This window comes from Microcaecilia unicolor, chromosome 11 (assembly GCF_901765095.1).
Source record: "Microcaecilia unicolor chromosome 11, aMicUni1.1, whole genome shotgun sequence".
Taxonomy (NCBI): domain Eukaryota; kingdom Metazoa; phylum Chordata; class Amphibia; order Gymnophiona; family Siphonopidae; genus Microcaecilia; species Microcaecilia unicolor.
This window is the reverse complement of record NC_044041.1, coordinates 55441890-55459635: the sequence shown is the minus strand read 5'-3', so window position 1 is coordinate 55459635 and position 17746 is coordinate 55441890. Positions and strand designations below refer to the sequence as shown.

Genomic DNA, 17746 nt, shown 5'->3' with positions numbered 1-17746 from the left:
TATATCCATATACAGGCTCCCATGATATAACTGAATTCTATTATTCTGTCTCACTGTATTTTCAAATGTAAGCTACATTGAACCCGAGTTTGCTTGGAATAATGTGGGATATAAATGTAAAAAAAAAAGCCTTTATCCTCCACCTTTTAAAACACTGCCTATCCAGCTGGATGGTGATGGCACAATGAAAGCAAGTTTGGTCCAGTGAAGACTAACTCAAAATAAACTATTTCTTAGTTGGGCCTTAGTATTACCATTTTGAAAATGCAACCATACCATGCCTCTGTGATTATGTTCCACTATATAAGTTAAACGATTAACTGGCTATCTTGAAAGGATTATATAACCTTTGGATGCATGACTAGGGACACAAACATACACTTATTTATTCAATATCACAATTCCTCATGTACAGCCAGAAAACAACCTTTTAGGGTGGATAGTGCTCGCAATAAGCTCCTTTATTATCGACCATTTAGAAGAGATAAGAGTCTTCAGTTTTGGCACAGTATAAGTCAGCACAAGAACAAAATATAAGAAAACCAATGGACTGCATTAAGGGCTTATAGCCCATTTAGTTATGTTTAAACAAATGAGAGATCTGCATGAAACAAAATATTTATTTTTATTTTGACTTATAAAATCACTTGTCCCTGAAATATGCTCAAAACTGAGTAATCCATTTGTGTATCTAAAAATTTAAACTTCTACAAAACTGATGCAGATGTGATTCCATGTGCCCCAATGAAAAGAGAGTTTAATTTTACTTTAATTTAATTTCAGTATATTCCTTATTATTTTATTTATTGCACTTGTATCCCACATTTTCCCACCTATTTGCAGGCTCAATTTGGCTTACAAAGACCTGTTATGGCAACGCCACTCCAGGGAAGAAGATACAGTTGCTATTACAATGAGATCAAGGATGACAAAGAAGAACTAAGTAGACAGTAATAGAAAGGCGTCATTCAGAGTAAGGTGGAGTGGTGCAGGGTTATAGTTAAGCTTCTTTATAACACCAGGCTTCCCATGGCAGATTACAACAACAGTTAAGATGAGCCCATCCAGAAACAGGATATCCTCACTCAGTGTGTATTTCCTAGTAAAAAAAGGTGCTGGTACTCAAATGCTAGGCCACTCTTCAGGGGTGGGGTAATTACTGAGGGACCCATCCCACAATAGCCAGGCCCCCTGCAACCAGTTACAGAATCTATGACAAGGCAGAATTGGTGTGTAGTGCCTCAGCTCTTTCATTAAAACTTGGGGTCCATAGGTGAATTTTAGCAGACAACAGAAACTCAGTACCCCCTCAAAAAAAGCCCTGTCCTCACTGAACTCTCACAATTTGCATTGTGTAGAACAGTAGAAAATGAGCACAAAATACAGAAGTTATAACAGCTGTTTCTACAAGCTATAATACTTTTTAAACTGTTTTAGTGATATTCAATTTTTATTTCATGATATTTATATCTAGATATGGGAAGCTTTACAGTTTTAGACTCTTTACAGATGGCCCGTGCATTTATTTTTAATAATTTGTTGCAACTGTTTTCAATAGCGTTTGCTATTGTTTTGGGTGAACTAAAAGTTCCGCCTACTTCCGGCAAGCTCCACCTACTGGCTTCAGCCCGTATAATGGACTAGATAGGAACACCCCGTCTCGGCTCCTGTGTTCTTCACCTCCTTGCTACCCAGCAGATGAAGGGCTAACGCCGCGTGTCGGGTGCGGAGGGCTGAGTATAGGGGCGATGTTCGGAATAAAGCGGAAATCCTGATAAGGAAAGTGAGGGGGAGGGGGTTGCATTTTGTAGTGCAGAAATGTATCTATAATCTTGGAAAGTCAGATTTTGTTAGTTTACCCCTTCAGAAGCCCACTTGAATCTTTATTTTTGTGCAGCGCATGTCTAGTAGCGCTATATAAATGATAAGTGCTAGTATTCCGACCAAGAAGAAATATTTAAAGAAGAAATTGTGTTGTCAGGGCTGTGGAGTCAGAGAGAGTCAGGAGCAAATTTGGGTGGAGTCGGTAAAAAGTACCGACTGGGGGATTCACTTCAAAAAATAAAATCTTACAACCTTATGGTGAATTTATTATACTTGCAGATATTTTTTTTGTTTAGTCTTCAAATTTTTTGTGGTCTATTAGTCTTAATTCTGTACATAAAGAAATATCCTATGTTTCTGTAATTTAACAATTTTCTCTTGTATTTACTGTACGTAGTAGGAGTCGGAGTCGCTAATTTAGTCGAAAAAGGCAAGAGGTAAAAAACGGGTGCCCGTCAAAATAAAGAAGCGGCCGTCAAAACAAAGAAGCGCCCCACTCTTAAGATAGTACTTAATAGACCCGGAAGATCCCGAGGATCCCGCAGATCTGGCTTTTACACCGTCCCGTCGAAAAATAGAGGAGCCAGATAGGTTTGGTTTACTGACAGTCTTGGATGTCGTGCTTGAGGAGAGGGCATTTTGCATTGCAAGAAATCTCTAGCTGAAGAGAGGTTAGGGAGAGCTTGATTCGGAGTACCAGATGGGAAGAGGCATTTGCGGAAAGGGATTTTTTTTTTTTTTTAATTCGTTCCGTCCACGGGGCGGGCTTGGATTTTAGTTTGTAAATGACTGAAAACTAGCCCCTTGATTTTTTTTAAATTTACCATTATTTATACTAAATCTTTATTTTTTTCTGATTTAACTTGAAAATTATCTTTGATTCATTCATAGTTTTCTTGTGCAGACTCATCTGCTTTATGCTTTCTCACAAACTTCTATAGATTTGGGTTTTGTTTTTGTTTTATGGTTCCACACTTTCCATAACTTACCCTTTCTTGTTTTGTATTTAGTTTTAAAATGATTGAACTGGGAGGTGACTCCTGGAGGAGTTGTGGGTGTTCTGACTCTCTCCCAAGACCCCCCCCCCCCCCCCCCATGTTAGTCTCAGACTGCTGTAGGGGCTGGAACCAGCACAGAGCAGTCCTGCAAAGTGGGGTTCATAATTGCTTCTCCTCCCCCTCCATAACAAAAAAAAAACTGAGAAAGTTGGCTGACTGGAATTGGGGAGGATAGGCTGGCTTGGCTGGGTGGTGACTGGCAAGAGAGACTGGGGGTACAGAAGGAAGGAGATTATGCTGGAAACCTTCTGCTCAGTGTGCTGCTGCGGCTAGGAAAGCGAATAGAATGTTGGGTGTTATTAGGAAGGGTATGGAGTCCAGGTGTGCGGATGTTATAATGCCGTTGTATCGCTCCATGGTGCGACCGCACCTGGAGTATTGTGTTCAGTACTGGTCTCCGTATCTCAAAAAAGATATAGTAGAATTGGAAAAGGTACAGCGAAGGGCGACGAAAATGATAGTGGGGATGGGAAGACTTTCCTATGAAGAGAGGCTGAGAAGGCTAGGGCTTTTCAGCTTGGAGAAGAGACGGCTGAGGGGAGATATGATAGAAGTGTATAAAATAATGAGTGGAATGGATCGGGTGGATGTGAAGCGACTGTTCACGCTATCCAAAAATACTAGGACTAGAGGGCATGAGTTGAAGCTACAGTGTGGTAAATTTAAAACAAATCGGAGAAAATTTTTCTTCACCCAACGTGTAATTAGACTCTGGAATTCGTTGCCGGAGAACGTGGTACGGGCGGTTAGCTTGACGGAGTTTAAAAAGGGGTTAGATAGATTCCTAAAGGACAAGTCCATAGACCGCTATTAAATGGACTTGGAAAAATTCCGCATTTTTAGGTATAACTTGTCTGGAATGTTTTTACGTTTGGGGAGCGTGCCAGGTGCCCTTGACCTGGATTGGCCACTGTCGGTGACAGGATGCTGGGCTAGATGGACCTTTGGTCTTTCCCAGTATGGCACTACTTATGTACTTATGAGAGAGTAAGGGTGAAGAAAGTGTTTTTAGTTGTGATTGACACTAGAGGTGGAGTTTGAAGGAAATAAAAGTACCTGTTTGACTGAGCACTGTTGTCTTTGGCTGCCTTCACTCCTGCCGGGACCCTAGGAAGAAAGGGAATATTAAAGATAAAGCCCAGCTTAACATCTTACTACTGGATTCTTATCCAGCCCCAGCCTGTGCCGAAGCTCGAGTAAGAGAGACTGGTCAGTGTGGAAAGAGTAAGTGAAAAAATGTAGAAAGAATTTCTTTTTGTGGCCCAGGTCGCTATCAGAGGGAGAACTGAGCTGGTCGGTGAGGCCCGGGTTACATATAGTATGTGCAGCTGGTGTAATTTCTTGTGTGTGTCTTTGACTAGCATGTTAGGTACTTCTTCCATTAAAGGCCTGGTTGAAGAGCCAAGCTTTCACCTGCTTCCTGAAGTAGACATAGCCTTGTGTTAAGTGAAGCCTTTCATGGAGTGCATTCTAGAGTGTGGGGGCTACTCCGGAGAAGGCTCGCTTGCGGGTATCATTTCATGTGATAGCCTGGGGAGAGGGTGTGGTTAGGCATACTCCTTGGGAGGACCTTAGCGAACACAGAGGGAGATGCATCAATCAAATGTTAAAAAATAAAAAACGTAAAAGTGCTTAACGATTTTTAAAAAACGAGGAATGCAGTACAAAAACGCTCCAGAAATGTTCGGATCGGTATTGCAAAGTAGGATTTATCACAGAATCGTTAAACCCGTCGTTAATCAGCGCCAAAAGCATGCGCAGAGCAGCCGAGCGTTATGCTGACTGCTCTGTGCATGCCACAAAGATGTCACAGATGTCAAAACCAAAAAAAAACCCCACAAACACGTGTGTTTCAGGAGGGGGCAAAGGCGCTCGTCATGAGCATCCTGTATGTACGCCTTGCTGCTCCCCGCTGCTCTCCGCTTCCCCCCCCCCCCCCCCCCCCCCGCACGAAAAAACTCCAATTTTAGCAGCCCCGGGCCGGCCCTCCTCCCTTCCTGTGTAATCTCCCACATGTGCTCCGCTGTGTAGAAGGGAGATCCTGTTCTCCAAGTACTGTGGACCATTTCCTTTAAAGGCCTTGAAGGTCGAACGTAAAGTTTTAAATTTGTCCATGAATTGTACTGGTAGCCATTGAAGCTTTTGCAAAAATGGTGGTCATGTCACTTACAATCTTCTATTAGTCTTGCAGCATTCTAAATCAATTGGAGCTGGTGCAGACCCTTTGTGGGTCTTGATGTTATCCTGGCATGCACAACTAGGATTTGCCTTCTCGATATAAGGAGAGAGGCAGCGTAGTTATCGCAAGTGATAGAAGTTGCTCTTAAAGGTTGCTTGGATTTGGGGGATCAGAGTAAGTGTTGAATCGAGCTGTATTCCAAGGTTCCTGACTTGTGATTTGAGGGGGAGTTCATATTTCCCAAAAGAGATTTTGATGTCAGGTATGTGCCCAATTGTTTGTGTTAGGGACCCATAGAAGCTTGGTTTCTTGTTTCTAGCCCATTTTTGAATTGATATTACAGGTAGTCAGTTTATTCAGGGCTGTGGGTAAGTCAGGTTCAATGGGTTATGAGTAGTGCACATCATCTACATTAACCAAATCAGTCTGGCTAATGCCTTGAGGTAGATATTGAACAGAATAGGCGACAGTATCAATCCTTGTGGTACCCCACAGGTCAGTGGCCATGGTGGCAATGAGGTGCTGCCAAACACTATGTTGCCTGTCTGATAGATAGTACTTGCCTGGTTCAGATCCTGTTCCACTTATACCTGTTTCTGCCAGTTGTGCTAGCAAGATATCATGATCCACAGTGTCAAAAGCTGCTGAGAAATCTAGCAGTACAAACACCAAGGCAAATCCCCATCTCGGTTTCTGTGAAGGTCATCTGGTAGGAATACAAGGACTGTTTCTGTTCCATAACCTGGTCTGAATCCAGATTGACATGGATCCAGCCAGTTTCTCTCCTCTAGTCAATCATTAAGTTGATACACTGTCCTATAAGTTTTTTCTAGAAATGGGATGTTGGATACTGGCTGGTAACTTTTAAGTTTGCCCTGGTCAAAGTTGTTCTTTTGCAAAGGATGCACCACTGCATTTTTAATGCTGTTGGTAGTTGCCCATTAGAAAGAGGAGTTCACGATTTTTGTGGCACCTTCATCTTTGATGGGCAGGGGTCGAGGGAGCAGGTAGATGGTTGAAAGTCTCTTCGGATTTTGTCAAGGCTGTCTTCTGTTATTGGGTTAAAATAGTCCCATATGTCTGTGTCAGGAGGGGGCGAATTTGTGTGCTCCTGGTTAGCTGATTGGAGACTAGGTGGGACTGCCTGTAAATCCTGGCAGAGAGTTTTAATTTTGTTGGCAAAGTATGCAGCAAAATCACTGCAGTTCCGTTTTGACTGGGTATGCTGGTTCTGTTGTGGGGGTTGCAGTAGGCTGTTTACTATGCTGAACAGATGCTTGGTTGAATTGGCAGCCTGTTCAATGCATTGAGAGAAATATTGTTTTTTGGCTGCTGTTAAGGCTTGGTGATGTGATTCCTACAATTTAGCCTCTATTATAGATGGTATTGTGCATACTGAATACACTTCAGGGAAGTATGCGCCAAAAAATAAAAATAATGTACGCTAACATAATATATTATGCTGATTTTCAAAGCACACAGACTTACGTGTGGAGGGGCATTTTCGAAAGAAACGTCCAAGTTGTGATTTGGACGTCCTTGCAAAACGATGAAATCCAGAGTCGTCCAAATCCTTGAATTTCGGCGATTTTCGAAACCAAAGATGTCCATGTCAAAAACATCCTAATGCAAGCCATTTGGACATGGGAGGAGCCAGCATTTCTAGTGCACTGGTTGTCCTGACATGCCAGGACACCAACTAGGCACCCTAGGGGGCACTGCAGTGGACTTCATAAAATGTTCCCAGCAACATAGCTCCCTTACCTTGTGTGCTGAGCCCCCCAAAACCCACTACCCCCAACTGTACACCACTACCATAGCCATTACGGGTGAAGGGGGCACCTAGATGTGGGTACAGTGGGTTTTACAGGGCTCGCTGTTTCCTCCACAAATGTAACAGGTGGGGGGGGGGAGGGTATGGGCCTGGGTCCGCCTGTCTGAAGTGCACTGTAGTACCCACTAAAACTGCTCCTGAGACCTGCATGTGCTGTTATGGACCTGAGTATGACATCTGAGGCTGGCACAAAATGTTTTTAAAGATGTTTTTTGAGGGTAGGAGGGGGTTAGTGACCACTGGGGGAGTAACGGGAAGTCATCCCCGATTCCAGTCATCTGGTCATTTCGGGCACCTTTGTGTGCCTTATTTGTAATAAAAACACGTCCGGGTGAAAACGTCCAAGTGTTCGTCAGAGACGTCCTTGTTTTTTTCGATTATAGGTCAAAGACATCCAAGTACTCAGTACCCCCTCAAAAAAAGCCCTGAATAAAAGACTGATCAAACGATGATGTACTTGTCCCAACTATGTTCCAACAGTCTGTCTAGAAAAATCCTGATTAACTTTCACTGTGATGCCAAGATATAATAGTTGAATATCCAAACACAACTCCGTGGTCTCTGATTGGATTAGAGAAATCAATTTTGCAAATAGCAATAATCCCAAAGTCCCAGGTGTGATCAGATGCTACACAGCTCTTCTTGAAGACAAAGCAGGCAGTCATATCTGAACTGAAACACATTTCTGCAAAATGCCGAACCCAACATGGTCCGTGTTTTGCTTCTGTAAGCGTCATCAGGGGTCAGACATCTTATACTCCTTTGAAGGCCAACGGGCATGTGTGGGCATCTTGTGGCAGACCCGCCTTGTGATGTGGGGCTTGGAGTGAATCCTTTTCTGTCCATTGGCCTCCAAAGGAGTATAAGATGTCTGACCCCTGATGCTACTCTCCGATCCTTTCAGGACCTGAAGGATAAATATATTTCCTGCACTGAGGTTTGTTTGTTTTTTTTCTATCTCCAGTTGCAACACTTGCTTCTCAAGTTGTAATTAGAAGTTACATTTTCAGCTTTTGAAGAATTGGTGCAAGGTGGGACATGACAACATATTTTGATCTCTAAATTGTATGATGTACTAGAGGGGCAGGGAAATTTCAAATTGGCCTTTGAACGAAATTGGGAATCTGACCTGAGTCCGGTGTTTACCGAGCAGGAGTGGACTAATATTTATCACAATATCCTTCATATTTCTATCTCAGCTAACTTGGTTGAGGGGAGTGTGAAATCTATTTATAGATGGTACCTCTCTCCTTCTAGACTTGCTAAATTTCATCCTCATTATGATAAGCAGCACTGAACAGGTTGTGGTAACTTTGGTATCTTTCATACAGTGGTGTGCTGGAGCAGACTCACAGGCTCGCAAGCGCCGGTTGTTAAGTTTTTAAGAATTTTGGGAGCCGGTTGTTAAAGTAGGGCCCTCCATGGCTACTTTAACGACTGGTTCCCAAAATGTGGGCTTGGGCCCCCTGCTGAATTATCTTTTATTTTGCTGGTGGGGATGCTGAGCCCCGCCAGCCAAGTAAATAGACTACTGCTGCTCCCCGTTCCTTGTTTACAGCTCTGGGTAGCAGGCTGGGACTTCTCGAGCATGTGAGAGAAGTTCCAGCATGCTGCTCAGAGCAAGACGTTAGGAGTGGTGGCAGTCCATTTATTGGCTGCCAGCAAAGGTATGCCTAGCGTGCCCGCACGAAGGGATGGAGGAGAGAGAGGCAAGTGTTGCTCTCCCCCGGCCACTCCTGGCCCTTCCAACTGCAGAGCTGGCTACATCTGGAGAAAGAGCCTGTTGTTAAAAATTTACCAGCACACCCCTGCTTTCATACCTGGTGGGAATGCCCAGTCATACAATCTGTGTGGGTTCAGTGTGTATGTTTACCTCGTTGCTTCGTTTACAGACAGATAAGATCCTGTTCTTTCTTTTGAACTTATCGCCTCATATACTCCCTCATTATGCTGTGAAAAGTTTGCTACCCTGTATTGCTATTTTTAGATGGGAGATTGCGAGATAGGACAGTGCCCTTGACTCCTGACCTGCAACTTTTGCAGAAGGCATTTTGGGATGTTTACTACCTTAGCAAATTCATTGCCTTTAAATATGGATGAGTGCTGAAATTTGAAAAACGTCGGTCCCCTTATCGGGTATGAAAGGATTGGAATATGCTAAATTCTATCATATTCTATCATTATGGACACGAGATGTTGCTAATTGTCTTTGCAAATTTACTTTCTATGTTTATAATTTCTATCTATCTTTCTGTATAAGTGCTAGAAGGCCCTTTGATTTGGGCATTACCCTCCAGTAAATAGGAAGATTTCTATATTGAGAAATTGGGGGGGGGGGGGGGGGGGGTGGGGATAAGGGGGTGGGCACTGGGTGGATTTCTTTTTCAAGTTTTGTACTCTGGATTGTACAGATGTTTTGTTATCTGGATTATTTCTCTGTAAAATGTAAAAAAAAAAATTCTCAGAGGCCCAGAGAGACCCTCCCCTTTGGGCCCCCAGTCATGTTTCTCTTGCCTCCAAATGTCGCCAACAAATTGGGCCTTCCCTCTGACACATCCAATGTTTGCACAGGATTTCTCTAGCCTTGCATTCTCCCTGCTTCCTGAACTGCTCCTCCATGGGTAGATATTAGCTAGTTCTTCTCCCAACTGAATACATTCCTGACTTGCAGTAATGCACAAAGTTGTGCAGGTTAGGGTTTTGGCATTAGCACTCCTGTGAGGAATGAGCTGCTTGGAATCTTTAATCCCTTGAAACACGTAATCGCTGATGTTTTTCCTTCTTCACAAAGAGGCATTCCTAGTTCTGTAAGTAACAGATTTAGCCCAACTCATTACAATCTTTTAATAACAGATTCCAACATGGGCTGATGGGAGCAGAGCTGAAGGCTTACAAATCATTTAAATCTCTGTTTGAAAATCGTGCCATCATAACATCAGATTTTTGTTTCTTCTGCTCCAGGTGCTAGAAGTTTCCTCTCCATCGAGGTCCCACTTTGCTTAGCTTCTGCTAGAAGTATTCCATGAAAATCATTTGTGACAGCTGTAACTTCAGGAGTTAACAAGTCTTCATCATGCCTCAGATCAAGGAGCAGAGAATTTTAGACTATGTGCTGCAGAATGCTGTAAAGGGAGACCCTCAGAGTGTTGTGGACGCCATCGATAAATACTGCAGTGAGAAAGAGTGGGCCATGAATGTGGGAAATGAGAAAGGTAAACCTAATTTCTCAGGTCTTCAAAAGGTGTGCGTTATGCTTTGTTTAAAGGCGAACACCCTGCTCAGGATTATTCAGCAAGTTTAATAAGCCAAACGAGAGGTGACCTAGCTTCGAGTGAAGATCCTCAGAGTAGTAGTGTTTTGATGCTGCAGCATCTCTTCATAAATCAGTTAATAAATCCCAATAAATAAATAAAATGGATATTCTGGGCCAGTAAGAGATCGCTGAGTTTAGAATGCATTGTCTAGCAGCGGGGGTGGGGAGGAAGCTGTATGTAATTGACAGGCTAATAAGCTACCTTGAACCCTGACTTCTTTGCCAACGTGCTACATGGAGTGTTAATCTGGCCTCCTTTATTTTCAGGTTTGATTTTGGATAAGATTGTCTCCGAGACAAACCCTTCCACTGCCCTGGAACTTGGAACGTACTGTGGGTACTCAGGAGTGAGAATAGCTCAGCTGTTGAAGCCCGGGGCTTGCTTTCTTACCGTTGAGAAGAACCCAGTCCATGCAGCTATAGCAAAGCAGATTTTTGAGTTTGCTGGTGTGCAGGAGAAGGTACAGGATTATAAACACACTTTATTTAGGAAGAGCATGGTGACGGGATCAGAGAACATTTTTACTGCATATAAGCATTTAATTTTTCCCCACATATTCATTCCATTATTTTAAATATGCTAAACGAAAAGAATAATTATGTGAAAATGTTAGTGTTCTTCCAATATGCTTGCCAGTGAAAATAGGACTCATCCATTAATATAAGACATCAGATTGTGTTATTTTATAAGCTTTTTTGTCATGACGTTTGGCCTGTTTAATGATGTCTTATGGTAGACTGTATTATATGCTGGGCAAACTTTCATGTAGATAATTTTAAAAGGGCAGAGGAAAAAGGGTAATTTTTCAGAATCCTTCCCTTTGATGGAGGTGAGAAAATTCCATAGGATACTACACAGAGTAACCCTTTAATAACCACACGGTACCAGCTGCTTCTGACCACTCATGGTATGAGCATTTGTGTTCGTGGCTATTGTTAAGATTAGGTTAAAAAAAAAGGATTAATTAGTCATCCTTATTGAATGTATGGGAGAAACCCTAAATCATGTTTGAACTGTTTTAAGTCCGCATCACTGATTTGAACAGTCTTTTTGGTGGATAAGGTGGTATATACAATTTTAAAATTAAACAGGCGTAAAAGAGGAGTCCGTAGGAGGAAATGCTGGGTAGAGCTGTGGGGAAAAAGTACCACCACATTCAAAAGTCCATGTTCTGGTCTGCAATTTCTAAACTGGTGTACCTGCAGTAATGAAGACACTTCACTTTCTCTAGTTCTCTGCTTATAGTGGTGAAAATCTTGATTATTATGTAGGTTTTCATCTTTCTAAGGACCCTGTTTTCTAAGATGCGCAAGTGTTTTTAGAGCACCCTAAAAATTAGCAAGTGCTAACGCTAGAGATGCCCATATATTCCTCTGGATGTCTCATAGCGCGTGTAACACACCTAGTAAACAGGGCCCTAAATGTTTTTTTTTTAACTCTAATTTGGAACTGCATTTGGGTTGTGTATGAAAAAGCTCTGATTGTACTAACCCTACAAGACCCAAGAACACAAACACAATTGCCATCCCACTTTCAAAACAACCGGGGGGGGGGGGGGGGGGGTACCATAAGTTGGCAAAATTGATGACCTAAATCTTTCTAATTTTTAGATAAAAATTTTGGAAGGCTCTTCAGAGGAAATTATCCCTCAGCTAAAATCAAAACACAAAGTGAACACATTCGATTTCATTTTTATTGACCACTGGAGCGATAGATATACTCCTGATACCAAACTGCTTGAGGTAAGTTGAAAACAAATCCGCCGGATCTGGAACATGCCTGACCAATGATGCAACCCTATTCGACCATGTAGTGTTCTTCTTCGACTCTTTTCTTATGACTTTCTAATTATAGTCATGTAATACCCATGTACTAACCCTGGCTCAGTTTTCCCGGTGAGAAAACTCTCAAAAGCCAGTTGGCAAGTGTCAGTCAAAAACAAATTTTCTTATGTATAAATTTTAATTATGGTTCTCATTTTCAAAGTAGATGTCTCAAAATGGCCAAAACCACGTATATCTGCCAAAAACATCTAAATTGTGATTTTCAAAAAGACAGAATTTGGTGGTTTTCCACAGAGTTAATCCAGATAGCAAGGGGGCATATTATGGGTATGTTTTGGGGAGGCCCAAAATTAGGATGTCTTTCAGCAATAATGGAACAGGAAGGCACGTCCAAGTCTAAAAAGAAGTATGTTTTTATCTAGACCTGTTCAATTACGTCCACTCCTACCCTAGGTGAGATAATATTTAACCATCTCTCTGACCTCATGTGCACCATTCTTTAAATTAGTCACCTTATTTTCTAACTCCTCTTACTCTCTTACCTATCTATATGTTCCATCTTTGCTTATACCCTTCATTGTCAATTAAAATGTTCTATTATTGTGTTCATTGTAAGTGGTATACTATGCCATACTTTGTATTGTTATTTAAATATTTTTACAGCTGTAATTGCCTATTGCTCATGTTTGATTTATTCTTACTGCACACTGCCTTGAATGAATTCCTTCAAAAAGGCAGTAAATAAATCCAAATTACAAAAAAATAATTCTGATGTTTAAACGCATACTGAAACTTTACCCTATTAACTACATCCATCTTGGCAACTCTTTTTTTTTTTTTTCTTTTATCCTTTCAGGAGTGTGGCTTGTTAAAGCAGGGCTCGGTGCTGCTGGCTGACAATGTGATTTATCCTGGAGCCCCAGATTTTCTCCAGTATGTTCGTAACTGCAGTCGATATGAGTGCACAAATTATCCCTCGCATCTGGAATATATGGATAAAGAGGATGCCCTGGAGAAGGCAGTTTTCAAGGGCTGAGGGTCATGATGACAGGCCGTCTTGTACCATCCTTCAAAGATGTGAGAGTATTCTTAAGTGTTGTGGCTGTGATCCAGCTCCTAACGCTGTTATCTTTTGCCCCTGTTGATTCAATAAAGTTCAAGTTGGGTGTCTGATTTTTCTGAATCAAGAATTATTTCATATTGGTTCTTCCCTGCTGCCCTCTCATATACAGTGTGTTTCAGAGAATCACTGAGCTCAAATGAAAATGCTTCTAGCATTTGATTATTTTGAATTGGGTGGTGGTAGCTGCTTAACACAATCCTGATCAGTGCTTGGCAGTAGCCAAAGCTAAACATAATGCCTATATGCTTAGAGGAGCATTTTTTTTATATAACGTTTAAATCCGAGCAAAACGTCCAGAATCCAAGTGGCAAATATAGTAATTTTTGAAACAGCAAAATTTCTTTTTTTTTTTTTAATGGCCAATTGCTAGATGTTTTTGTATTCTGTGCATTATATTTTTGGTCCATTTTTGAAAAAAAAAAAGTCAAAGTTAAAGATGCTCAAAATCAAGCTATTGGGTTGGAGGAGCCAGTATTCTTAGGAGACTGGCCACACAAACACCCCAGCAGAGCAATGAAGGAGCTTAGGGGCATCCTGCAGTACTTTACATTAAAGCTCCCAAGTATACATCTCACATTTACCCCCCAAATTGTATGGTGAGCCCTTCAAAGCCTACCAAAAATCTACTGTACCCCACTACACTAGCCTTCGTGGCTGCAGGTGTCACCTATATGTGGGTATTGTAGGTTTTTGGTGAGTTTTGGAGGGCTCACACTTTCCACCACAAGTGTAACAGAGTGGGATATTGACCTGGGTCTCCTTCTCTAATTCGGTGAGTGAGCAAGTGAAGAATATGCTGGGTTCTTCCAAGTGGCCACTGTCAGAGATGGGATCCATGAATTATTAGTCTGTGGCAGCATGGCACTTTTCATCTGAAATGGATCCAGCACATAGTATTATGTCATGCTACCAGTGGGCTACAAGATAAGCTCCATAACTTGTAGCAACTATGTGAAACATGTTCAAGGAGAAAAAAAGTAGAAAGTAAAGTGCCTGGACCATGTGGATTCTTTCCAGGCATGGTTTTTGAGAGCACACCAAACTCATTATCCTACACACCTGACTTCTAAGAGTAGTTTTTTTTTTTTATATATACTGATTAGTGAAATACCAGTAATGTGTTCTATCACTATAACATTTGTTCTTCATATAATTTTAATTTTTCATATGTCCTAGGAAAGTATAATCCAACTTTGTCATTGTTCTGAAAATCAAACAAGTGTTTAATACCATTACATTGTAAATAGAGTGCAAATTCTCAGCCATCAACATCACAGAGATAATGTTAGGTAATACAGAAAACACTTTTATTGTCTACCATGGGAAATTGTTTTTAAGGCACGTAATAGTTACAAAGACATTTTTACTAATCACCAGTAAGCTTTTAGTTGGTATCTTAAAAAACAGTAGTATCTCCAGCTTGGATAGATTAAGTACAGTAGAAAGAACAGGGTGGTGGCCATGGCATTCCACATCAAAGGAAAGTAACGGCCAAAGAAATGTTTAAGAGATTTTCAGTGAGAGATACAGAAACAGAGAAAATTACAACAGAAAAAGACCATACAGCATCTAAAGTTTTCCCATCCATACCATCTACTAATTTCTACCATCCTTTTCTTAGAAATCCTCTGTGCTCGACCCATACTTTCTGACTTCAAATACGATCTGCATTTCTACCACCTTCCCCAGGAGGCTGCTCCATACCCTTACTAGAAAAGTTTTTTTTTCTTAGATTACTTCTGAGTCTATCCCTTTTCACCTTAATCCTATGCTTCCTTGTTCCAGAGTTTTCTTTCAATTGAAAGAGACCTACCTTCTGTGCATTTATGCCACAGAGGTTTTTAAATGTCTCTATCATATCTCCCCTCTCCTGCCTTTCTTCCAAAGTATACATATTGAGATTTCTAAGTCTGTCTCTATATACTTTATGATGAAGACCAGTGACCATCTTAGTAGCCTTCCTCTGGATTGATTCCATCCTGTTTCTACCTTTATGAAGATGCAGTCTCCAGAACTGTATGCAAAACTCCAAATGAGGTCTCACTTATACAGAGGCACTATCACCTCCTTTTATCCTGCTGGCCACTCCTCTCCCTATGCCCCCAAGCATCCTTATCGCACTTTCTACCTGTTTGGCCACCTAAAGATCATCGGATATGATCACACCACCACCCCCAAGTCCCACTCTTCATTTATGCACAGAAATACTGTACCACCCCCCCCTTGGGTTTTGCAGCCCAAATGTGTGACCCTTCATTTTTTAGCATTAAATCTTAGCTGCAAAATTCAAGACCATTCTTCAAGCTTTGTCAGATCCCTCCTCCTGTTATCCACACCATCCGTGATGTCTACCTTACTGGAGATGCTGGTTTCATCTACAAAGAAGACAGCCTTACCAGACAGTCCTTTCATTATATTGCTTACAAATGTTGAAAAGAACCAATCCCTTTGGCACACTACCGGCAACGTCGCTTTCCTCAGAGTGAACTCCATTTGCCACTACCCTTTGTTACCTTCCACTCAGCCAGTTTCTAACCCAGTCAGTCATTTTAGGGCCCATACCAAGTGTACTTGGTATATTTATGTCAACTATGTGCACCATGCCGTCATTACTGTACTAGTCTCCATGGAGACCTTTCAGAGAGTAGTCAAACCATTTCCAAAGAGAGTCAGGGATCGATCATTCAGCATTAATTCTGAAGCGTACTAAATAGATACAGCCTTTTCCTTTTTTCTGCGCAAGATCACCTGTGTGATTAGTATAACAAATTTTCTGAAAACATGCTTGGTGGCTTTTTTTTAATTACTTACCCTCATGACCGAACATCTAATGGGTTTTCTGAACCCACAGATACAATTTAAAAACATAAACAGAGCAATTTAAACAACAATAGGACATTTTCTGACAGCCAGCAATAAAGAGAAAATATTTGAACAGAGACATTGGTGCTACAGTAAAGGTTTTTTTTATTTAAAGAAAACTCACTTCCTCTTCAAACATAAATACCATCTTTTTTGTTTTGTATGACAGTGATTTCTTTTTACAAAAACAGAATAGAGTAGAACTGTAACAGTACACCTGCTTCAACATTCCTTTGTGTTTTATATTTCGGAATGCCTTATAAACAATGAACATACTATTTAAGTAATCATGATGTTTCCCTCTTCCAAAGCAAGAAGAAAAGGGATGTGGGTACATGAGAGAAGAGTAGCCAAAGGGGGTGACTCAGAGGAAACACCCAGAAGCAAATGGAGCAGTGAACTATGTCAGACTGGCGGTGGCTTTGAATTTGATATAGTTTATATGAACCTCCAGAGGGTCTCAGTTCAGGTTCAGGGCTTTCATTGTTCCCACTCCTGTGTTCCTGCACAGTTTAGTTTTGGCTGGCTTTCAGTATTTATCAGTGAATAACTAGTACACATATAGATATTTTTTTTAAAAATGTACAAACATTTAAACAATCTGATACATATAGCAAATCTTTAGTAGTACAGATTCAAATGTAACAAATCTGTTAGTCAATGATTTAAGTTACATTGACATAGGAGCCAATGCAGAAAGCTTATACAGATGTTTGCAGGGGGCGAGTGTGGCATCTGTGTGCAATTTTATGGGTGCACGATGCAGAAGTGTTTCACGCAGAAGATAATTATGTGACTCTGCATGTAGGACACCAGCGCACAGCATATGAATGTTAATGGAGCTGTTGGCTCTACTGCCCTGATGCAAAGAAGTGCACAAAAGACTTTTAAGGCTGAGCACAAGGCAGACATGGCAAGTTTTAATGCCATGTCAGAGGAGACATAGAAGGGTTTGTGTAAACTGCAGTATTATCTATGAGAATATTGGATTAAATGGCACCAAAAAATATGAGCGTTAAGCGTTATTCCATGCCTCTCCCATAGATCCACACATGAAAATTTAAGCAAAAATCTTTAAAGAACACCAATTACAAAGATACGTGCATAAATTCAAACTGATGACAATTAGCGCTAATAATTGCACCCAAATATTGGTGCAAATTGGCTCATTGTTCAATTAAATTGTGCACACAAACTGGCCACACCCCCAAATTTGCACACACAATTGTGAACGCCATATATATATATAATTAGGGGGATAATGCCTATTATCTTCTTTTTGCTGTGAGCATAAAGGTACCCACAACTTTTTAAGAAATCACAGGAGCTGATGGTTCTCTGTTCAGGTCTGAGAAAACTGCACAGAGGGGGTCCAAAATACAACAAAAAGCACCAAGAGCCTTCAAAAGGGGACACAGTTCCTTTAATTGTAAAACTAAAAAGGCCAATATGGACCCAACATGGGCCGTGTTTTGGCGCACAGCGCCTGCATCAGGGGTCAAATGTGTTCTAATGTAGAACAGGTGCTGTGTGCAGCAACAAAACTTCTTCCTTATGAAATAAAAAGAATTCCATGCACTTTATGAAGAACAAAAAGCTCCCTTCGTTCTTTGCTAAAAGGATCAAACAGCGCACATTTGATCCCTGACGCAGGCGCTGCACACTGAAACACGGCCCCTGTCAGGGTCCAGATTGGAAGATTACCCTTTTTAGTTTTACAATTAAAGGAACCGTGTCCCGTTTTTGAAGGCTCTTGGTGTTTTTTTTG

The 17746-nt window shown here is 41.2% G+C and overlaps 1 protein-coding gene across 1 annotated transcript; it reads left to right on the top strand.

Moving 5' to 3' along the window:
* The first annotated feature begins 1645 nt into the window (after window positions 1-1645).
* COMT (catechol-O-methyltransferase) lies at window positions 1646-13176 on the top strand. Its single transcript, XM_030219430.1, has 5 exons — window positions 1646-1737; window positions 9857-10107; window positions 10476-10669; window positions 11820-11951; window positions 12850-13176. The coding sequence occupies exons 2-5, from the start codon at window positions 9969-9971 to the stop codon at window positions 13027-13029; spliced, it is 645 nt and encodes a 214-aa protein (XP_030075290.1). The 5' UTR covers window positions 1646-1737; window positions 9857-9968; the 3' UTR covers window positions 13030-13176.
* Window positions 13177-17746: the final 4570 nt, after the last annotated feature.